The 17,520-nt window shown below is 33.8% G+C and overlaps 1 protein-coding gene across 1 annotated transcript; it reads right to left on the bottom strand.

Annotated features, from left to right (window-relative positions):
- Positions 1-10,505: 10,505 nt before the first annotated feature.
- LOC102583947 (uncharacterized) lies at positions 10,506-12,533 on the bottom strand. The gene has a single exon (XM_006365994.1). It carries the CDS (start codon positions 12,531-12,533, stop codon positions 10,506-10,508), a length of 2,028 nt encoding a protein of 675 aa, XP_006366056.1.
- Between the last annotated feature and the right edge of the window lie 4,987 nt (positions 12,534-17,520).

Raw genomic sequence — 17,520 nt, 5'->3', positions numbered from 1 at the left:
TATATGATATGATATGATATTATTGTTAATATTTATATTAGTAAACAAAATGAAATAGAAAATGTCATTTTTATTCAAAACCCCAATTCTGACATCCCATATATTTTTTGTAGTGTACCCACACCACAACAAAAGGGTGCTAATAAGATGTTAGTCATTTACTTGCAATACAATTTGTTGAATTATATTGTATAGAATTTAATTTACTATAATGAAAGTGTGAGTAACTTCATTCAAAATTCTAAAATATTATATTATCGAATATAAAGACTATGATGTTTTTTCTATGATTTTTTTTACCTAAACTATATATTATTAAAGTGAAAATAAAATCATAAAATTCACAATTAATCGGGGATTGAATTTTTTTTTTTGACCTTAATAGTTTTGAATATGTAAGCGACGAAAATGAGAATATTGAGATGGATCTGTGGACATACTCGGAGTGATAGGATTGAGAATAAAGATATTTAGGACAAAGTAGGAGTAATCTCTGTGGTGGGCAAAATTAGGGAAAGGAGACTGAGGTGGTTTGGCCATGTAAAGAGGCGATGTGTGATGCCCCAGTAAGGACGTGTGAAAGGATGGTTATAGTGGGGTCGAGGAGAGGCAGAGACAGGATGAACAAGTATTGAGAGTTTTGATTAAATAGAATTACACACAATTGGTTATTCACAACTTGAATTTTATTATTTCAAAGTAAGGACTGCTTCGTTTTTACAGTTCTTACTTATAATTTTTCTTGCACTCATAATCTAGCAACTCTCTTTGTTGCTTTCTCTTATTTCTCACTTGATCAATCCATTGTTATTTGCTACAACTCTATGAATATTCTTGATTCTTTATGATATATCTTATATATTAATTAAGTTGATGATGATTTCTTAACGATCCTACCATCTACTATTTCCCATTCACACCTTGCTAAACCCAACAGCTTCAGCTTCATGCACTGGAAATGGAGAAAGTCTTTTTCTTAGAGAGCACTTCCCATTTTAATAAACCGTACACTACACAAATTTGCTTTAGTCGAGCCTGTTACCGCCTTGAAGGCAGAGGAGAAAAGTGAAAGATCTAAATGAACTAAATTAGTGATATGAAGCATGATACAATTGTAAAGCTGAGATAATTGTAATTCATTCAACTAGTTCAATGAAATTGTTCTTAGCAAGAGAACAATGAGACAGTAACACTATCGATATGTCTTCGATAACTAATCAATAGAGAAAACTAAACAACTTCTTAGAGAAGCATCAACACTACTATAATTTTAGCATGAGAAGAATGAGACATTCACACTATCGGGTATTAGGACGGAAAGCTCATGCACGTAAAGTTCAAGTAATATCAAGTTGTACCTTATGATACAATATGAATATTACAACATGCCATATTTTGTTTTTGTTTGTTATTCCCATCACCAAATTCACCAGTTTTACATTGACAGTCAACTTAATTGCTTTCCTCTATCGGGTTAAGGTTAAAAGCTCATGCACGTGAAGTTTAAGTAATAAACGTCATCATTAGTGGCTAAAAGAGTCAACTGAAACCACTTCATTGAAAAGTATAGATACGGTATGTTTTGTTGAATCCTTAAATATTATATCAAACGAATTCATATTTTTTCTTTAAAAATACCCCTCACCGAAAACGTGTTTTTTTAGAATGTTTTAAAATAAGTTCTGAAATAACATTATGAATTAATGAAATACTATAGAAAGAATATATGTCGTAATTAAAAAGATTGTCACATTTTCTTTTGTTATTTCCATCATCAAATCCATCAGTTTTACGTTGATAGCCAGCCTACTACAATCGTCTTCCTCTATCAGGGCTTAGCACTGAAAGCTCATGTACATAAAATTTAAATAGTATTATCATCATCAATGGCGGAATCACATGTATTCAAAACGTGTCAACTCACACCACTTCACTGAAAAAGTATACTATGTTGATAGTTGAAATTAATGTTTTATTTATATACATACTATGTATTGGATCCCTTTATGTATTTACACATGTTTTATCATGTTTTGTTTTTGTTAACTCCATCACCAAATTCACTGATATTTTGTCATGTTTTGTTAGCCTGCTACAATCATTTTCCTCTACCGGGGATTAGAGTTGAAAGATCACGCAGGCAAAGTTCAAGTAATATCAATATGTACCTTATGATATAATATAAATCTTACAACATGTCATATTTCATTTTGTTATTTTTATCATCAAATTCACCAGTTTTTTTATTGACTGTCAGCCTACGACAATTGTTTTCCTCTATCAGTGCTAAGGACTGAAGCTCCTGCACGTAAAATTTAAGTAATACACATCTTCATCAGTGGTAGAGCCACGCGTATTCAAAAAGTGTCAATTGACACCGCTCCACTGAAAAGGTATAGATATTATGTGTTGTGTATATCCCTAAATATAAGTATATCAAATGATTATTGACGATCCGAATTCATATTTTTCCTATAAAAGATACCACACCCAACAAGTGTTTTTTTCTAGAATGTTTTTAAATAAGTTTTGAAATCACATTATGACTTAATGAAATACTACTGAGTGAATATATGTCGTAATTAGATAGATTGTCATATTTTGTTTTGTTATTTCCATCACAATTCACAATTTTTACGTTGACAGATAATATACAACAATTGCCTTTGTTTATCGGGGATTAGGATTAAAATCTCATGCACGTAAAGTTTAAACAATATTCATTATCCTTAATGACGGAACCAAATGTATTAAAAAAGATATACTATGTAGATTGGTTAAAAGTTTTATTTATATACATTTTATTTATATAATCCCTAAATTTACTCTTATGTTTTTTTTTTTTATGTTTTAACATCCCTTGAAAAAAAAAATAGTTCTTTCATTTCAGTCAACGTATAATCTTCAGTTGATACTCACTAAAGGACAAAGAAGATAATGGCAAGTAAACCACACTCTCCATATTTTTTCTATAAAAGATACTTACCGAAAAAGTGGTTTTTCTAGAATATAATCTTCAGTTGATACTTACTAAAGGACAAAGAAGATAATGGCAAGTAAACCACACTCTCCATATTTTTTCTATAAAAGATACTTACCGAAAAAGTGGTTTTTCTAGAATGTTTTTAAATAAGTTTTGAAATCACATTATGACTTAATGAAATACTATTGAGCGAATATATGTCGTAATTAGAAGGATTATCATAATTTGTTTTGTTATTTCCATCACACTTCACCATTTTTACATTGACAGATAGTCTACAACAATCACGTTCCTTTATCGGGGATTAAGATTTAATACTCATGCACGTAAAGTTTAAATAACACTCATTATCGTCAATGACGGAACCAAATGTATTAAAAAAGTATACTATGTACATAGGTTAAAAGTTTTATTTATATACATTCTATTTATATAATCCCTAAATTTACTTATTTTTTATGTTTTAACACCCCTTGTAAAAAATATATTCCTCCATTTCAGTCAACGTATAATCTTAAGTTTATACTCACTAAAGGAAAAAAAAGATTATGGCAAGTAAAGTATAACTCTGCATAAACCATTTGTAGCCATCATTCCCATTTTAAACTTGAGAAAAACAAAAAACACACAAGAAGTACTTTTTCTTGTCCTAAAAAGAATCAAAATTCACTGTTTGTTTGGTGAACTATCCATTTTAAAAAGCCGATGGAAGATCCAACTATCGTTGAAAGAGAAGAGTTGTTGGTTTCACCACTTGGTGGAATTCCACAACGAAGAGTTGCCCATTTTTTAGATCCGGTTGCTGCTTCAACTGAAGGACCAAATTTGAAACCTCCTTCAATCCCTTTTCCATCCGAATCTGAGTGGCCATTGAAAGTCACTTTTCATGGTTACGATGGATGGAGGGATCAACAAATGAAATGGAAAGAATGGGTTGAAACGATGGAGGCTATCCATCACCCTGTATGGAAAGCTGCAGGAATTTACGGAGCGCTCAAAAGTTCAATTTATAGAGTCCAGACCGACGAAAATTTAATTTTTGGGTTGGTAGAGAGGTGGAGTTGTGAGACTAACAGTTTTATGTTTCCGTGGGGTGAAGCTACTGTTAGTCTTGAAGACATGATGATTTTGGGAGGGTTTTCTGTTTTGGGTGACTCTATTAAGTCCCCCCTTCAATCCCCTGAGTTGATAGAGATTGAAGAATATCTTGAGAATGCCCCCCTTCAATCTCCTGAGTTGATAGAGATTGAAGAATATCTTGAGAATGCGCGAAGAGAACTGATCGGATTGAAGACAAATAATCAGAGTAGGTGGTTGAATTACTTCATGAATAGTGGTAAGGATTATGAACATCAAGCTTTTCTTTCTCTTTGGTTATCAAGATTTGTGTTTCCATGTAAAATAGGTGCTCCTGTTTTCTCAATAGCTGTTAGTCTGGCTAGAGGTATGCGACTAGCGCTTGCTCCTGCTGTTCTTGCTAGTATATATAGGGACTTGGGCTCGTTGAAACAGGCTAGAGGTATGCGACTAGCGCTTGCTCCTGCTGTTCTTGCTAGTATATATAGGGACTTGGGCTCATTGAAACAGGCTATGATAATGGCTTCATCAGAAGTGCCAGGTAGAAATGGAGACAGCTTTGACATTCATAAACTTAGTCTTTGGTCGCCGTTGTTCTTTGTTCAAGTTTGGGTTTGGGAGAGGATAGTATCTTTGCAGCCAGAGCGCGCTCAGAATTACAATATAGTTAGTGGGGTGAGAATAGGTCGATGGCACAATGTGAAACAAACGGGTGTAATTAATGTGAGGACTACTATTGACTCATCTGGAGAGTTTTTTCTGTGGAGGCCATACGCCTTGGCTGTGGAAGGTTGGTCGATTCCCAAGTTTTACAAGGATAAAGAAGAGTGGACAATAGTTGGAGGGCAAAATTTGGATCAAGAAATGGAGTCTTTCGTTCGATGCTTGAGGGTGTCTGAGCTTGTTGGTTTAAATTGTCAAGAGCCTTATCGACCAAATCGGGTAGCAATGCAGTTTGGATATGATCAAGACTTTCCTAAATGGATGATATGATCAAGACTTCCCTAAATGGATTCCTCGCTCGCCTTCAAGTCCAGAACTTGCCTGGTACAACTACAGCAGATATATTGATTCTGATTTGAGGTTATACTATCCGTCTAGGCTGTTTGAACCGGATGTAACTACACAGTATTTGAAATGGTGGAGAAACGAAACTAATCTACCGACAGAATGTCAAGTGGAGAATTACCCTGATTTTCCTCCTGGTTTTTCACCCAAGTTTAAGAAGATGAAAGTAGAAACTGATCGGGATGTTTGTAATGTTCTTCCTGATCTACCGACTGAACGTCAAATGGAACAAGTGGAGAATTACCCTGAAGTTCCTCCTGGTTTTTCTCCCAATTATTGTTGGAAAAATGACAAGAAGAATTACCCTGATGTTCCTCCTGGTTTTTCTCCTCGTTCGAAGCAGAAGCATATTGCAGAGGAAACAGTTCACGCATCCATTGACTATGCACGTGATGGCAATGGGAGTAGCAGTGTAGTTCCCCCCAAGGGAAGCATGGAAAATGACAACGAGAATTCATCTATGGGGGTTTGTCAAACACTGGCCTGCGACGCTGTGCCTCCTGGTTCAACAGAGAATCATGCTGACTCGGAATATGACAGAGATGAGAGTATCAGGAGTGCAGCCCGCGATCTTATTAACTCATGTAATAATCTTATAACGGCTATAGATATTCAGCTTGACGAGCTCAAGAGTTAAGTTTCTTCACACAGGAGATGCTACATTCAATATGGTATGATTTCAGTTTACATCTTACACTCTCTGATAATATTCTTAAGAAAAAAAGTTTATCACAAAGCAGAGAAACATATTGAATTCTCATTTGCTATGTCAAATTTGCTAATAAATCAAGTTCGACTTTAACTCTAGCTATACTAAGGTCTAAGCTTCTCTTGAGTGGCTTTATCAACCACTATTGTCTTACCAGCAGCCGATTCAATTGACAGTAAGAATTGTTTTGCAAAAAGCCCATTAAGAAGTGATGATTTGACATCCATTTGATGCACTTTCCAGCCACGTTGTGCATAAGTAGTATTAATTAAGAAGCAATCTGATTGTGTCGAGCCTAGCAACTGGAGCAAAAGTATCAAAATAACCCTTAACTACAAGCCTTGTTTTATGCTTGTTGATTGAACCATCAACATTTAGCTTAGCTCGAAATACCTATTTTACCCCAATTACCTTTCTGCCTTGAGGTTTGTCAACAAGCTGCCATGTATTATTTTTTTCGATCATAAACAGCTCCTACTCCATTTTAGACATATTCTTCATGTTTTCCAAAGCAGAGAAATATAGCAGTAGAAGAACTCTTCTATTGATGTTTGCAGATTACATTTTCATTAAATCACGAACCAATTCCTAAATAAATGGTTAACAACTAATTGACTAAGTTTTATTAAAACAAAAGCAGTAAAAATAAATTTATTAAAGTTCAAAAGCAAATTCCTAATACTTTTTTTTTTATTAGTTTTTTTTGTATACACTACTTGAATAATCGATTTCTAGTTTTGGCAATAAGGAATGTCTGCAATGTTGCTGAATAGTTATCAAAAGTTCTATGCTTCATTCTCTTGTTGCTTAATTACTTCTAACAGTTTTAGATCTAACAAGTTAGAGACACGTCTAAAATTGAACTGTTTATAATTATGTAGAAGTATCATGTTACTTGATTATGTTTTTGCTAAACTTGGACCAATTTCGCGCAGGTTGGTAGAGCAGTGCTAGGCAAATGATGTGAACAAGAGGATTTTGTGGTGGAAGACACTTGAAAAAGTACGGCAGATAATAGTTGTAACCTGAACTTATCAGTCATTATAGCTAAGTAATTTGTGTGAACTAATTGTTGATGTCCTATTCAACATTGTAGACAAATTTTCAAACATTGTACCCTGAACTTAGCAGGGATTAAAGCGATGTATTTTGTTTCAATACTCCTATTCGTGAAGACAATTTGCAAACATGGTTTGGAGTCTATTTCATTGATATCTACACGTGTGATGCAAAATTTGTTTTTGTGATTTTTTTATTAAATATTTGCGCGATCTGGGAATCACACATTGTTTGTATTGAATTGGTGACATGTGATATTGTGCATACATTCAACATTTACAAATAGTTATAACCATTGTTGGGAGATGTTATCTCATATATATATATATATATATATTATAGGCATAATACATATATTGGACCCTAAACTTGGCTTCAAATTTTAACTTTGACCTCCAACTTTCATAGTGCACAAATAGGCACTTTAACTTGTATAAAGTAGAACAAGTAAACACACGAGTCCTACATGGCACAATACACGTAGGACACCACGTAGGACAAAAAATGACATGTAGGATGTCATGTAGGACATGTGTGTCTATTTGTTCTATTTTATACAAGTTAAAGTGCCTATTTGTGCATTATGAAAGTTGGAGGTCAAAGTTAAAATTTGAAGCCAAGTTTAGGGTCCAATATATGTATTTTGCCCAAAATAAATGACCCACTTAGTCTAGAAACCCATTTAAAAAACCTGACCCGATAGGCCAATCGTATTTGGGTCTTTTGTTCCCATTAGTTATAGTTCTCTTCTTTCTTCCTACCTCCTTCAACTCTTCTTTTTTCTCCATTTCTCTAGTTAATTTCAGGAATAAAAAGATGGAAGAACTACAATGTTAATTTCTTCTCTACAACAAGATTTGTCGAGTTGATTTTTTGCATATGACTGGACAATCAATGGCTGAACAACAAACTTGATTACGACTTGGATTTCGATAAATAACAGGCGGATATTCTGAAGGTTTTCTAGTTCTATTGTAAGCAAGTTTTTGAATTCAATTTGCTTGTCATATTTGGAAGAAGCTATCTTGAAACTTTAGTCATTTAGAATTCAAATTCCTCGTTAGAAACTCAATACAAAAATGAAAACAGAGCAGTGAATGTAATGCTCAACATTTCTTCGGTTTAGAATCCAAGGTAGTCCGCAGAAGTTTCAATAATTAGTTGTTTCGAGTAGAATATAATTATTGGTGATTTGCCAAGTAATTATTTTGTGTTGCACAACTCTCCGCGATGTTATGCATATATAATAGCAAATTTAATATCTAGCAGGTAAACTCCATGAATTATGATGTTATAGAAAACGAGACTCATTCTACCCTCAACGCATTCATTGCGCGCAAAGAAAATATGCCTACACACAGAGTACTCTTTTCAACTAAGCGGTGTGCTTATTATATAGAAGGAACACATTTACATATTGACGCTAACAGTAACTTTTGAATAAGCAATTGATGAAAAGTACCATACGGGAAACACTGTTGCCTTCAAGCCAACCTCTGGATACCAAGACTATCGTGGGGACACAATGAAAAGTTGAATGCCTCTGTATGTTGTGAATTTGTGCAGAAATGTGACGAAGTTAGAACAGAAGGACCTCACGGGCAATCTTCTTCAGCTTTGAATGATGGAACTCGAACTTCCACCCAGAGGAAGGCCTTAATAGAATCAAAACCGTTAAAATCAGAGGAATTAGAAGGAGATTAGGCATATGAAGTTAAAGAAATGGTGACACTAGAGAGAAAGGAAAACAACGACAAATTAGGTGGCTGTAAGTTTAATTTGCCTGATAGTTTAGAACTTCCAAGTGAGGGTCCAAATGCAAATAGGCGCGATGGTAGATATGCAGAATTTTCGAGAAGTGGTATTGCTAAAATGAGTTTGCAGATAAGAAATGATTCAGTGGAAGCACATAAGGTAGGTACAAATGTTATCAATAGGACCGAAGGAAATATGCAGATTGAGAACATTGAAATGATCGATATTCCGAAACTTGAGATGAGGATTAGAAACCTTGAAAACATCATTTCTGGAAAGGTTCCAGTGCCCGGGACAAGGTGAAAACAAGACAAAGCTAAAAATATAGTGTTGATGCTTCTCTAAGAAATTGTTTAGTTTTCTCTATTGATTAGTTATCGAAGACATATCGATAGTGTTATTATCTCATTGTTCTCTTGCTAAGACCAATTTTATTGAACTAGTGGAATGAATTACAATTATCTCAGCTTTACAATTGTATTATGTTTCGTATCACTAATTTAGTTCATTTAGATCTTTCTCACTTTTCAGCTCTGCCTTCAAGGCGGTAACAGGCTCGACTAAAGCAAATTTGCGTAGTGTAGGATTCATTAAAATGGGAAGTGCTCTTTAAGAACAAGAGTTTCTCCATTTCCAAAGCATGAAGCTAAAACTTCTTGTTAAGGATGGTAGGATCGTTAAGAAATCATCGTCAACTTAATTAATATCTAAGATATTTCATAAAAAATCAATCCTTTTCATAGAGTTGTAGCAAATAATAAAGGATTGATCAAGTGAGAAATAAGAGATAGCAACAAAGAGAGTTGCTAGATTACGAGTGCAAGAAAAATTATAAGTAAGAACTGTAAAACCGAAGCAGTCCTTACTTTGAAATAATGAAATTCAAGTTGTGAATAACCAATTGTGTGTAATTCTATTTAATCAAAACTCTCAATACTTGTTCATCTTGTCTCTGCTTTGTCCTGAATATCTTCATTCTCAATCCTATCACTCCGAGTGTGTCCACAGATCCATCTCAATATTCTCATTTTCGTCACTTACATCTTCAAAACTATTAAGGTAAAAAAAAAATTGAAGCCCCGATCAATTGTGAACTTTATGATTTTATTTTCACTTTAATAATATATAGTTTAGGTAAAAAAAAAAGAATCATAGAAAAAACTACTTACTCTTTATATTCGATGATATAATATTTTAGAATTTTGAATGAAGTTATTCACACTTTCATTATAGTAAATTAAATTCTATACAATATAATCCAACAAATTGTATTGCAAGTAAATGACTAACATCTTATTAGCACCCTTCTGTTGTGGTGTAGGTACACCTTTTCTACTAAAAATATACGGGATGTCAGAATTGGGGTTTTGAATAAAAACGACATTGTGATGTTTCATTTTGCTTACTAATATAAATATAACAATAATATTACTATATGAATTTATAACTTGAAGTTGTCAATCCTTTGTTATTTGCTACAACTCTATGAAAACCTTAACAAGAAGTTTCAGTTTCATGCTTTGGAAATGGAGAAACTCTTGTTCTTAAAGAGCACTTCCCATTTTAATGAACCCTACACTACGCAAATTTGCTTTAGTCGAGTCTGTTACAGCCTTGAAGGCAGAGCAGAAAAGTGAGAAAGATCTGAATGAACTAAATTAGTGATATGAAGCATAATACAATTGTAAAGCTGAGATAATTTTAATTCATTCCACAAGTTCAATAAAATTGTTCTTAGCAAAAGAACAATGAGATAGTAACACTATCGATATGTCTTCGATAACTAACCAATAGAGAAAACTAAACAACTTCTTAGAGAAGCATCAACACTATATTTTTAGCTTTGTCTTGTTTTCACCTTGTCCCAGGCACTGGAACCTTTCCAGAAATGATGTTTTCAAGGTTTCTAATCCTCATCTCAAGTTTCGGAATATCGATCATTTCAATGTTCTCAATCTGCATATTTCCTTCGGTCCTATTGATAACATTTGTACCTACCTTATGTGCTTCCACTGAATCATTTCTTATCTGCAAACTCATTTTAGCAATACCACTTCTCGAAAATTCTGCATATCTACCATCGCGCCTATTTGCATTTGGACCCTCACTTGGAAGTTCTAAACTATCAGGCAAATTAAACTTACAGCCACCTAATTTGTCGTTGTTTTCCTTTCTCTCTAGTGTCACCATTTCTTTAGCTTCATATGCCTCATCTCCATCTAATTCCTCTGATTTTAACGGTTTTGATTCTATTAAGGCCTTCCTCTGGGGGGAAGTTTGAGTTCCATCATTCAAAGCTGAAGAAGATTGCCCGTGAGGTCCTTCTGTTCTAACCTCGTCGCATTTCTGCACAAATTCACAACATACAGAGGCATTCAACTTTTCATTGTGTCCCCACGATAGTCTTGGTATCCTTCCATGAGTTTTAGACCGTTTTCCCTTGGTTACACACTTAAAAGCATCGCCTAATGCAACGTTTTGGTCCTTCCACCACTCCAAGTATCGTGTGCTAACATCTGACTCGAAGAGCCTGGAAGGTATATAGAGGTTGGCATCTTTAATTGGTCTGTCATAATTTCTCCAAGCATGATTCACACAACCGGGCACATCTTGATCAAATCCAAATTGCATACATACTCTATGTGGATTATACAGCTCCACACAATCCATCCCAACTAGTTCAGAAGCTCGAATAAGTCGAGCAAATATCAAGATTTCTCTTCCCATATTTGGTCCAACCACCACATATTCCTCCCTTTCCTTGTAAAATCTCTTAACGTCCCAATTCTTCACAGTATCAATAGCGTAAGGACGCCACAGAAAACATTCTCCTGCAGAATTCATTTCACTCTTAGGATCAACACTTTCTAGTTTTTTCACCTTATGCCATCTAGCTACTCTTGGCTCCCCACAGTAAACAACACTAGGCTTAGGCTGCAAAGTGATAAATCTCTCCCATGCCCATAGCTGAACAAATTGAAGAGGAGCACGGAGGATAAGCTCCGACTCATCTACTATACATCTAGAATTACTACTATGTTCCGTATGCTTCGATGAAGATACAATGAACTGTTTAAGCAAGTTCAAATCCCGATAAACGGTAGCAAGAACAGCAGGGGCAAGTGCTATTGGAATACCTTGAGAAAGATGAAATGCAATAGGAATAACACCTTTGTCCACATTTTGAAAACTATTTTTGGGAAGCACAAACCTAGACAACCAAAGGGTCAAAAATGCAACATGCTCTAAATGGTCATTACCACCTTTCCCTTCAAAATACTCCATCCAGCCATGATGATAAAGATTCACTTTACTTTTTCCAAAAACTTTAAAAACCTCCCCAAGTCTTTCTTCCATTTCAACACACTCTTTAGTCTTAACAGGTTTCAACACAGAATGACCTAAAACAGAGAAACCACCTAAAACTAACAAATCCTCCAAAGTAACAGTTGATTCACCCCATGGTAAAATGAATGTGTTAGTCTGCAAACACCATTTTTCACCAAGAGCAAGAATCAAATCACTATGAAGATGAATCTTGAATGTTGAAGCTGTAATAGCTTCAAAGATTCCAGCTTTTTTCCATGTTTGTTGGTATAAAGGCTTTAACTCATTAACCCATTTAGACCATCCATTCATATACATAACCCCACCTCTAAACTTGACATTTAGTGAAGAAAGACAAGATTTTGTCATCAATTCTTGAAATTTTGGTCTTGAAGGGAGAAATGGGGGGTTTTGGGAAGAGGGTAAGGTTGGTTTAAGAAAATGGGCAACTCTAAAAATGGGTTTCACTTCTTCATCATCATCATCATCAATGGGTGAAACCATGAGCTCTTTTCTTTCTTCCATTAGTGCATATTCTTCTGATGAATCCACCATTGTTGTTAGCTTCTTTTTTTCTTTTTCTTTTTTTTTCTTTTTTAACAACTTTGATGTAAGGGTTTTGAAGAATGGACAAAATTTTATAACCAATAAAAAGACAGGACAAAATACACTGTCACAGCCAAATTCTTTCTTTTTGTTTTGAGAAATCACGTGTCTTCCCGTCTCAATTCATGTGACATTTTCCTTGTTTCGAAATTGAAATGATTTTTTCTTCCATAGTATTTGTTTTCATGTCTTTTATATACATTTCAAATTACTAATTAATTTGACTATAGCACCAAATATACGGTTAAAATTAAGATATTTGAATCTTGAATACGAATAATATTGCTGCATAAAATTGAGACAAAGGGAATACTAAGTCGAATTTTTTAAACAATTGTCAATTCATACATGAATTTTTTAAGTTTTTTTTTTTTTACATAACTAGGATTATAGTGGTATATATTGAATTTTTAGTAAACTGTGTCGATATTTATAGCATATAGGATAAAAACTTGATCATCATATATATAAGTAAGACGTATCCTTGAGTCACGAACAAAATTGGACGTTCAACCAACGCACCAAGAGATATATATCTTTTGTCAAGTAACGTCATTTTGTTCGATATATCACTTTATTTATAGTCTTTATATATATATATATATATATATACACATCGTGTCCAATTCCTAATTTATCTTCATCATTAATTATAGTTATTTTCCTATTATATTTTTCCAGACATTGTATTTATTATATTCAAATGGTGATATAATAAAATTACCCCTTTATTTATAGTCTCTTAAATAGTATGCAAAGTCAATAGTAAACAAGTATTGTTGGACAGAGGGAGTACTTGTTATTTCACAAAATCAATACATAAATAACACTATTCTTCCTACCCTTGAGATTTATTAGCCTTGAAAGTATGAATTTGACCAACATAGAAAAACTAAATGATTAATTCGTGTTCATAGGTCTGTTTAATTAATCAAATAAATTAATTTATGTTCATTTATTAAAACTTGACTTCAAGAGATTATTAAATAAGGGCACAATGATAAACTTACATTTTTTCTCCGTCCACTTTTAATTGTCATGTTGCGCTTTTCGAGAGTTAATTCGACTAATTTTCAAAGTTAAATTAGATTATATTAATTTGATATTTTAAACAAAAAATCGATATTCAAAAACTATACGAAAAGTACTATAAATTACAATTTTGTGCATATCAATATGATGAAAAAATACATTATAAAATGTTAGTCAAATTTTTTATCAATCGACTCTAAAAAAAAAAATCATGACAATAAAAAGTGGACGGAGGGAGTAGTTTTTTAAGAAGCGTGAAATCTAAAATGGTGATATATAAATAGGAACGGAGGGAATAAATTTTTTTAAATTCTAAATATTTTTTAAATGAAATATTATTGAGTGAATATATACCCAACATGCTATTTTTTAAATATTTTTTTATATCTCCAACATGCTTTATATGTGCTTATTGGTTATATATGTATTAATAAAATAATGTACACGTTTTTAGAACATGCCAAATATCAATATGTACCTGATGGTACAATGTGAACCTTACACCAAAGTCATATTTTATTTTGTCATAATTTTCATCACAAATATCATGTTTACTTGTTGTTTTATAGGAAATAATATATTTTATTATCAAGATTTTAATATAACATATTAAATTTTTGTTTGACCATATATTTTAAATTTTGAAATTTGAAAAATTGAGTTTTTAAAGTTATGAAAAAAAATTCACAATCTATGGTCAAATATTAATTAAAAAATATTAATTACACTAAAATTTCAAACTATGGTCAAATACTAATTAAAAATTTATTTATTATTCTAAATTTAGAGAATCTAGTCAAACACTTAAGTAAGAAATATCAATTACACTAATAATGTATAACACTTAAAACTCATTTTCTTTTATTATTGACTTTTAAAATTACAATATTACTTTAGTTAATGACTAACTACCTACATTTCAAGATTTTAATATCACATATTAAAAAAATGAGTCTTTAAAGTTATGAATTTTTTTCACAAGGTCAAACATTAATTAAAAAATATTAATTGCACTAAAATTTCAAACTATGGTCAAATACTAATTAAAAAATTATTTATTATACTAAATTTGGAGAATCTGGTCAAACACTTGAGTAAGAAATATCAATTACACTAATAATGTATAACACTTAAAAATCATTTTCTTTTATTATTGACTTTTAAAATTACAATATTACTTTAGTTAATGACTCACTACCTACATTCGGAAAAGTGACTATGGTCATTATGTAACATTTCCTTTTTTGTATACAACTTTTAAGGTGTGTTTGGCAGGAAGGAAAATATATTTGACCAACTAAATATAATAAAATTTAAAAATATTTTCTAGAAAATATTTTTCTACATACCAAAAAACTATTGGTCAAAATAAAATTAATTTTCCCTTACCTGGAAATTATCAATTAATGATTACTAAAATTCATTTCACACAACAAACACTCTGAAAGTTTTTTTTTCTTTCATTTTTCCGTACAAAAACTCTTCTTGTTCCTTAAGGGAAAAAAAAACTCACTCTCTTACTGAAATTTTCCATTTTCAAGAATGAAAGATTCAATCTTTGATGAAATTGATGAAAGAGAAGAGTTAATGGTTTCACCATTTGGTGGAATCCCACAAATGAGGAAAGCCCATTTCTTGGAACCAACTGTTTCATCCATTGAAGGTCCAAGCTTGAAGCTTCCTTCACTCCCTTTTTCATCTGAAGCTGAATGGCCATTAAAAGTTTCTTTTAATGGCTGTAGGAATCACCAGCACAAATGGAAGAAATGGGTTGAAGCTATGGAGTCTGTTCATCATTCTGTGTGGAAAGCTGCAGGTATTTATGAAGCTATTATGGGTTCGGTTTACAAAGTTTATATAGATAAAGATTTGATTTTGGGGTTGGTTGAAAGATGGTCCTGTGAGACCAACACATTTGTGTTTCCATGGGGGGAAGCTACGGTGAGTCTTGAGGACATGATGGTTTTGGGAGGGTTCCCTGTTTTGGGTAGCCCTGTTTTGTCCCCCCTTCAATCCCCTGAGTTGGTAGAAATTGAAGAGAATCTTGAAGAAGCTCGAAGGGAGCTTATCGGATTGAAGGCTGATAACCATACTAGATGGTTAAATTTTTTCATGTACAGTGGTAGGAATATTGAACATGAAGCTTTTCTGTCTCTATGGTTATCAAGGTTTGTGTTTCCAGGTAATGAGTATGATAAAATAGGTACACATGTTTTCCCTATAGCTGTGAATCTTGCTAGAGGTATGCGATTAGCGCTTGCTCCTGTTGTGCTTGCTAGTATATATAGGGACTTGGGCATGTTGAAACAGACTATGATAATGGTTTCATCAAATGAGCCAAGTAGTGATGGAGATGATGGAGATACATTTAACATTCTAGAATTTAGTCTTTGGGCGCCATTGTTCTTTGTTCAAGTTTGGGCTTGGGAGAGATTGGTAACTTTGCAGCCAGAGCAGCCTCAGAATTGCAATATGGTTAATGGGGTGAGAATAGGACGATGGCACAATGCAAAACAAGTGGATGTGATTAATGTGAGGACTACTATTGACTTGTCTGGAGATACATTTCGGTGGAGGCCATACACCTTGGCTGTGGAAGGTTGGTTAATTCCCAAGTTTTACAAGGACAAAGAAGAGTGGATTGAAGGGAAAAGATTGGATCAAGAAATGGAGTCTTTCGTTCGATGCTTAAGGGTGTGTGAGCTTGTTGGTTTAGATTGTCAAGAGCCTTATCGACCAAATCGTGTATCAATGCAGTTTGGATATGATCAAGACTTTCCTAAATGGATTCCTCGCTCGCCTTCAAGTCCAGAGCTTGCCTGGTACAACTACAGCATACCTATTGATTCTGATTTGAGGTTATATTATCCGTCTAGGCTGTTTGAACCGGATGTAACTACACGGTATTTGAAATGGTGGAGAAAAGAAATATTATTTCTAGCTGATGCATTGAAAGGATTGTCTCAGGGACGAAGGAGTAAAAGAAAATCAAAACGGCTTTCTAACCTTTATGCTTCTCCTGTTTTAGCTCCCAAGTTAAGGAAGGTAAAAGTAGAAACTGATTGGGATGTTTCTGATGTTCTTCCTGGTCTACCTACTGAATCTCAACAGAAACAAGTGGAGAACTACCCTGAAGTCCCTCCTGGTTTTTCTCCCCAGTATCGTTGGAAAAATGACAAGAATTTGTCTAATGGAGTTTCACAAACAATGGCTTGTGACATTGTGCCTCCTGGTTTTCTGGTCAAGCATATTGCAGAAGAAAAAGTTTGCACATCCACTGACCATGCAGATGACAAAAATGAGATTGGCAATGTGGTTCTTAGCAAGGGTGGTGGGGAAAATGACAAGAAGAATTTGTCTATAGGGGTTTCACAAACAATGGCTTGTGACATTGTGACTCCTCGTTCAATGGAGAAGCATATTGCAGCAGAAACAGTTTATTCATCCACCGATTATGCACATGGCAGCAATGAAAGTAGCACTGTCGTTCCTCCCAAGTGTGTGGTGGAATATGACAAGGAGAATTTATCCATGGAGGTTTGTCAAACAGTGGCTTGCGACATTGTGCCTCCTGGTTTAACGGAGAATCATAATGCAGGACAAAGTGTTTACACATCCACTGATGCACATGACAGCAATGGGAGTAGCAGTGTTGTTCCTCCCAACTGCGTTGTGGAATATGAAGAGGAGAACTTATCTATGGAGGTTTCTCAAACAGTAGCCTGCGACGTTGTGCCTCCTGGTTCAACAGAGAATCATGCTGACTGGGAATATGACAGAGATGAGAGTAACAGGAATAAAGCCCGCGATCTTCTTGACATGTGTGGTAATCTCATAGCTGATATAGATCTTCAGCTTGACGAGCTCAAGAGTTAAGCCTTATTCGATATTATAGACAGATTTT

The sequence above is a fragment of the Solanum tuberosum genome, unplaced genomic scaffold (assembly GCF_000226075.1).
Source record: "Solanum tuberosum cultivar DM 1-3 516 R44 unplaced genomic scaffold, SolTub_3.0 scf00591, whole genome shotgun sequence".
Classification (NCBI taxonomy): Eukaryota; Viridiplantae; Streptophyta; class Magnoliopsida; order Solanales; family Solanaceae; genus Solanum; species Solanum tuberosum.
This window is presented reverse-complemented; position numbering and strand designations above follow the sequence as displayed.

Coding starts and splice junctions, on each gene's coding strand:
- LOC102583947 (XM_006365994.1), bottom strand. CDS start 12,533: ATGGTGGATTCATCAGAAGAATATGCACTAATGGAAGAAAGAAAAGAG.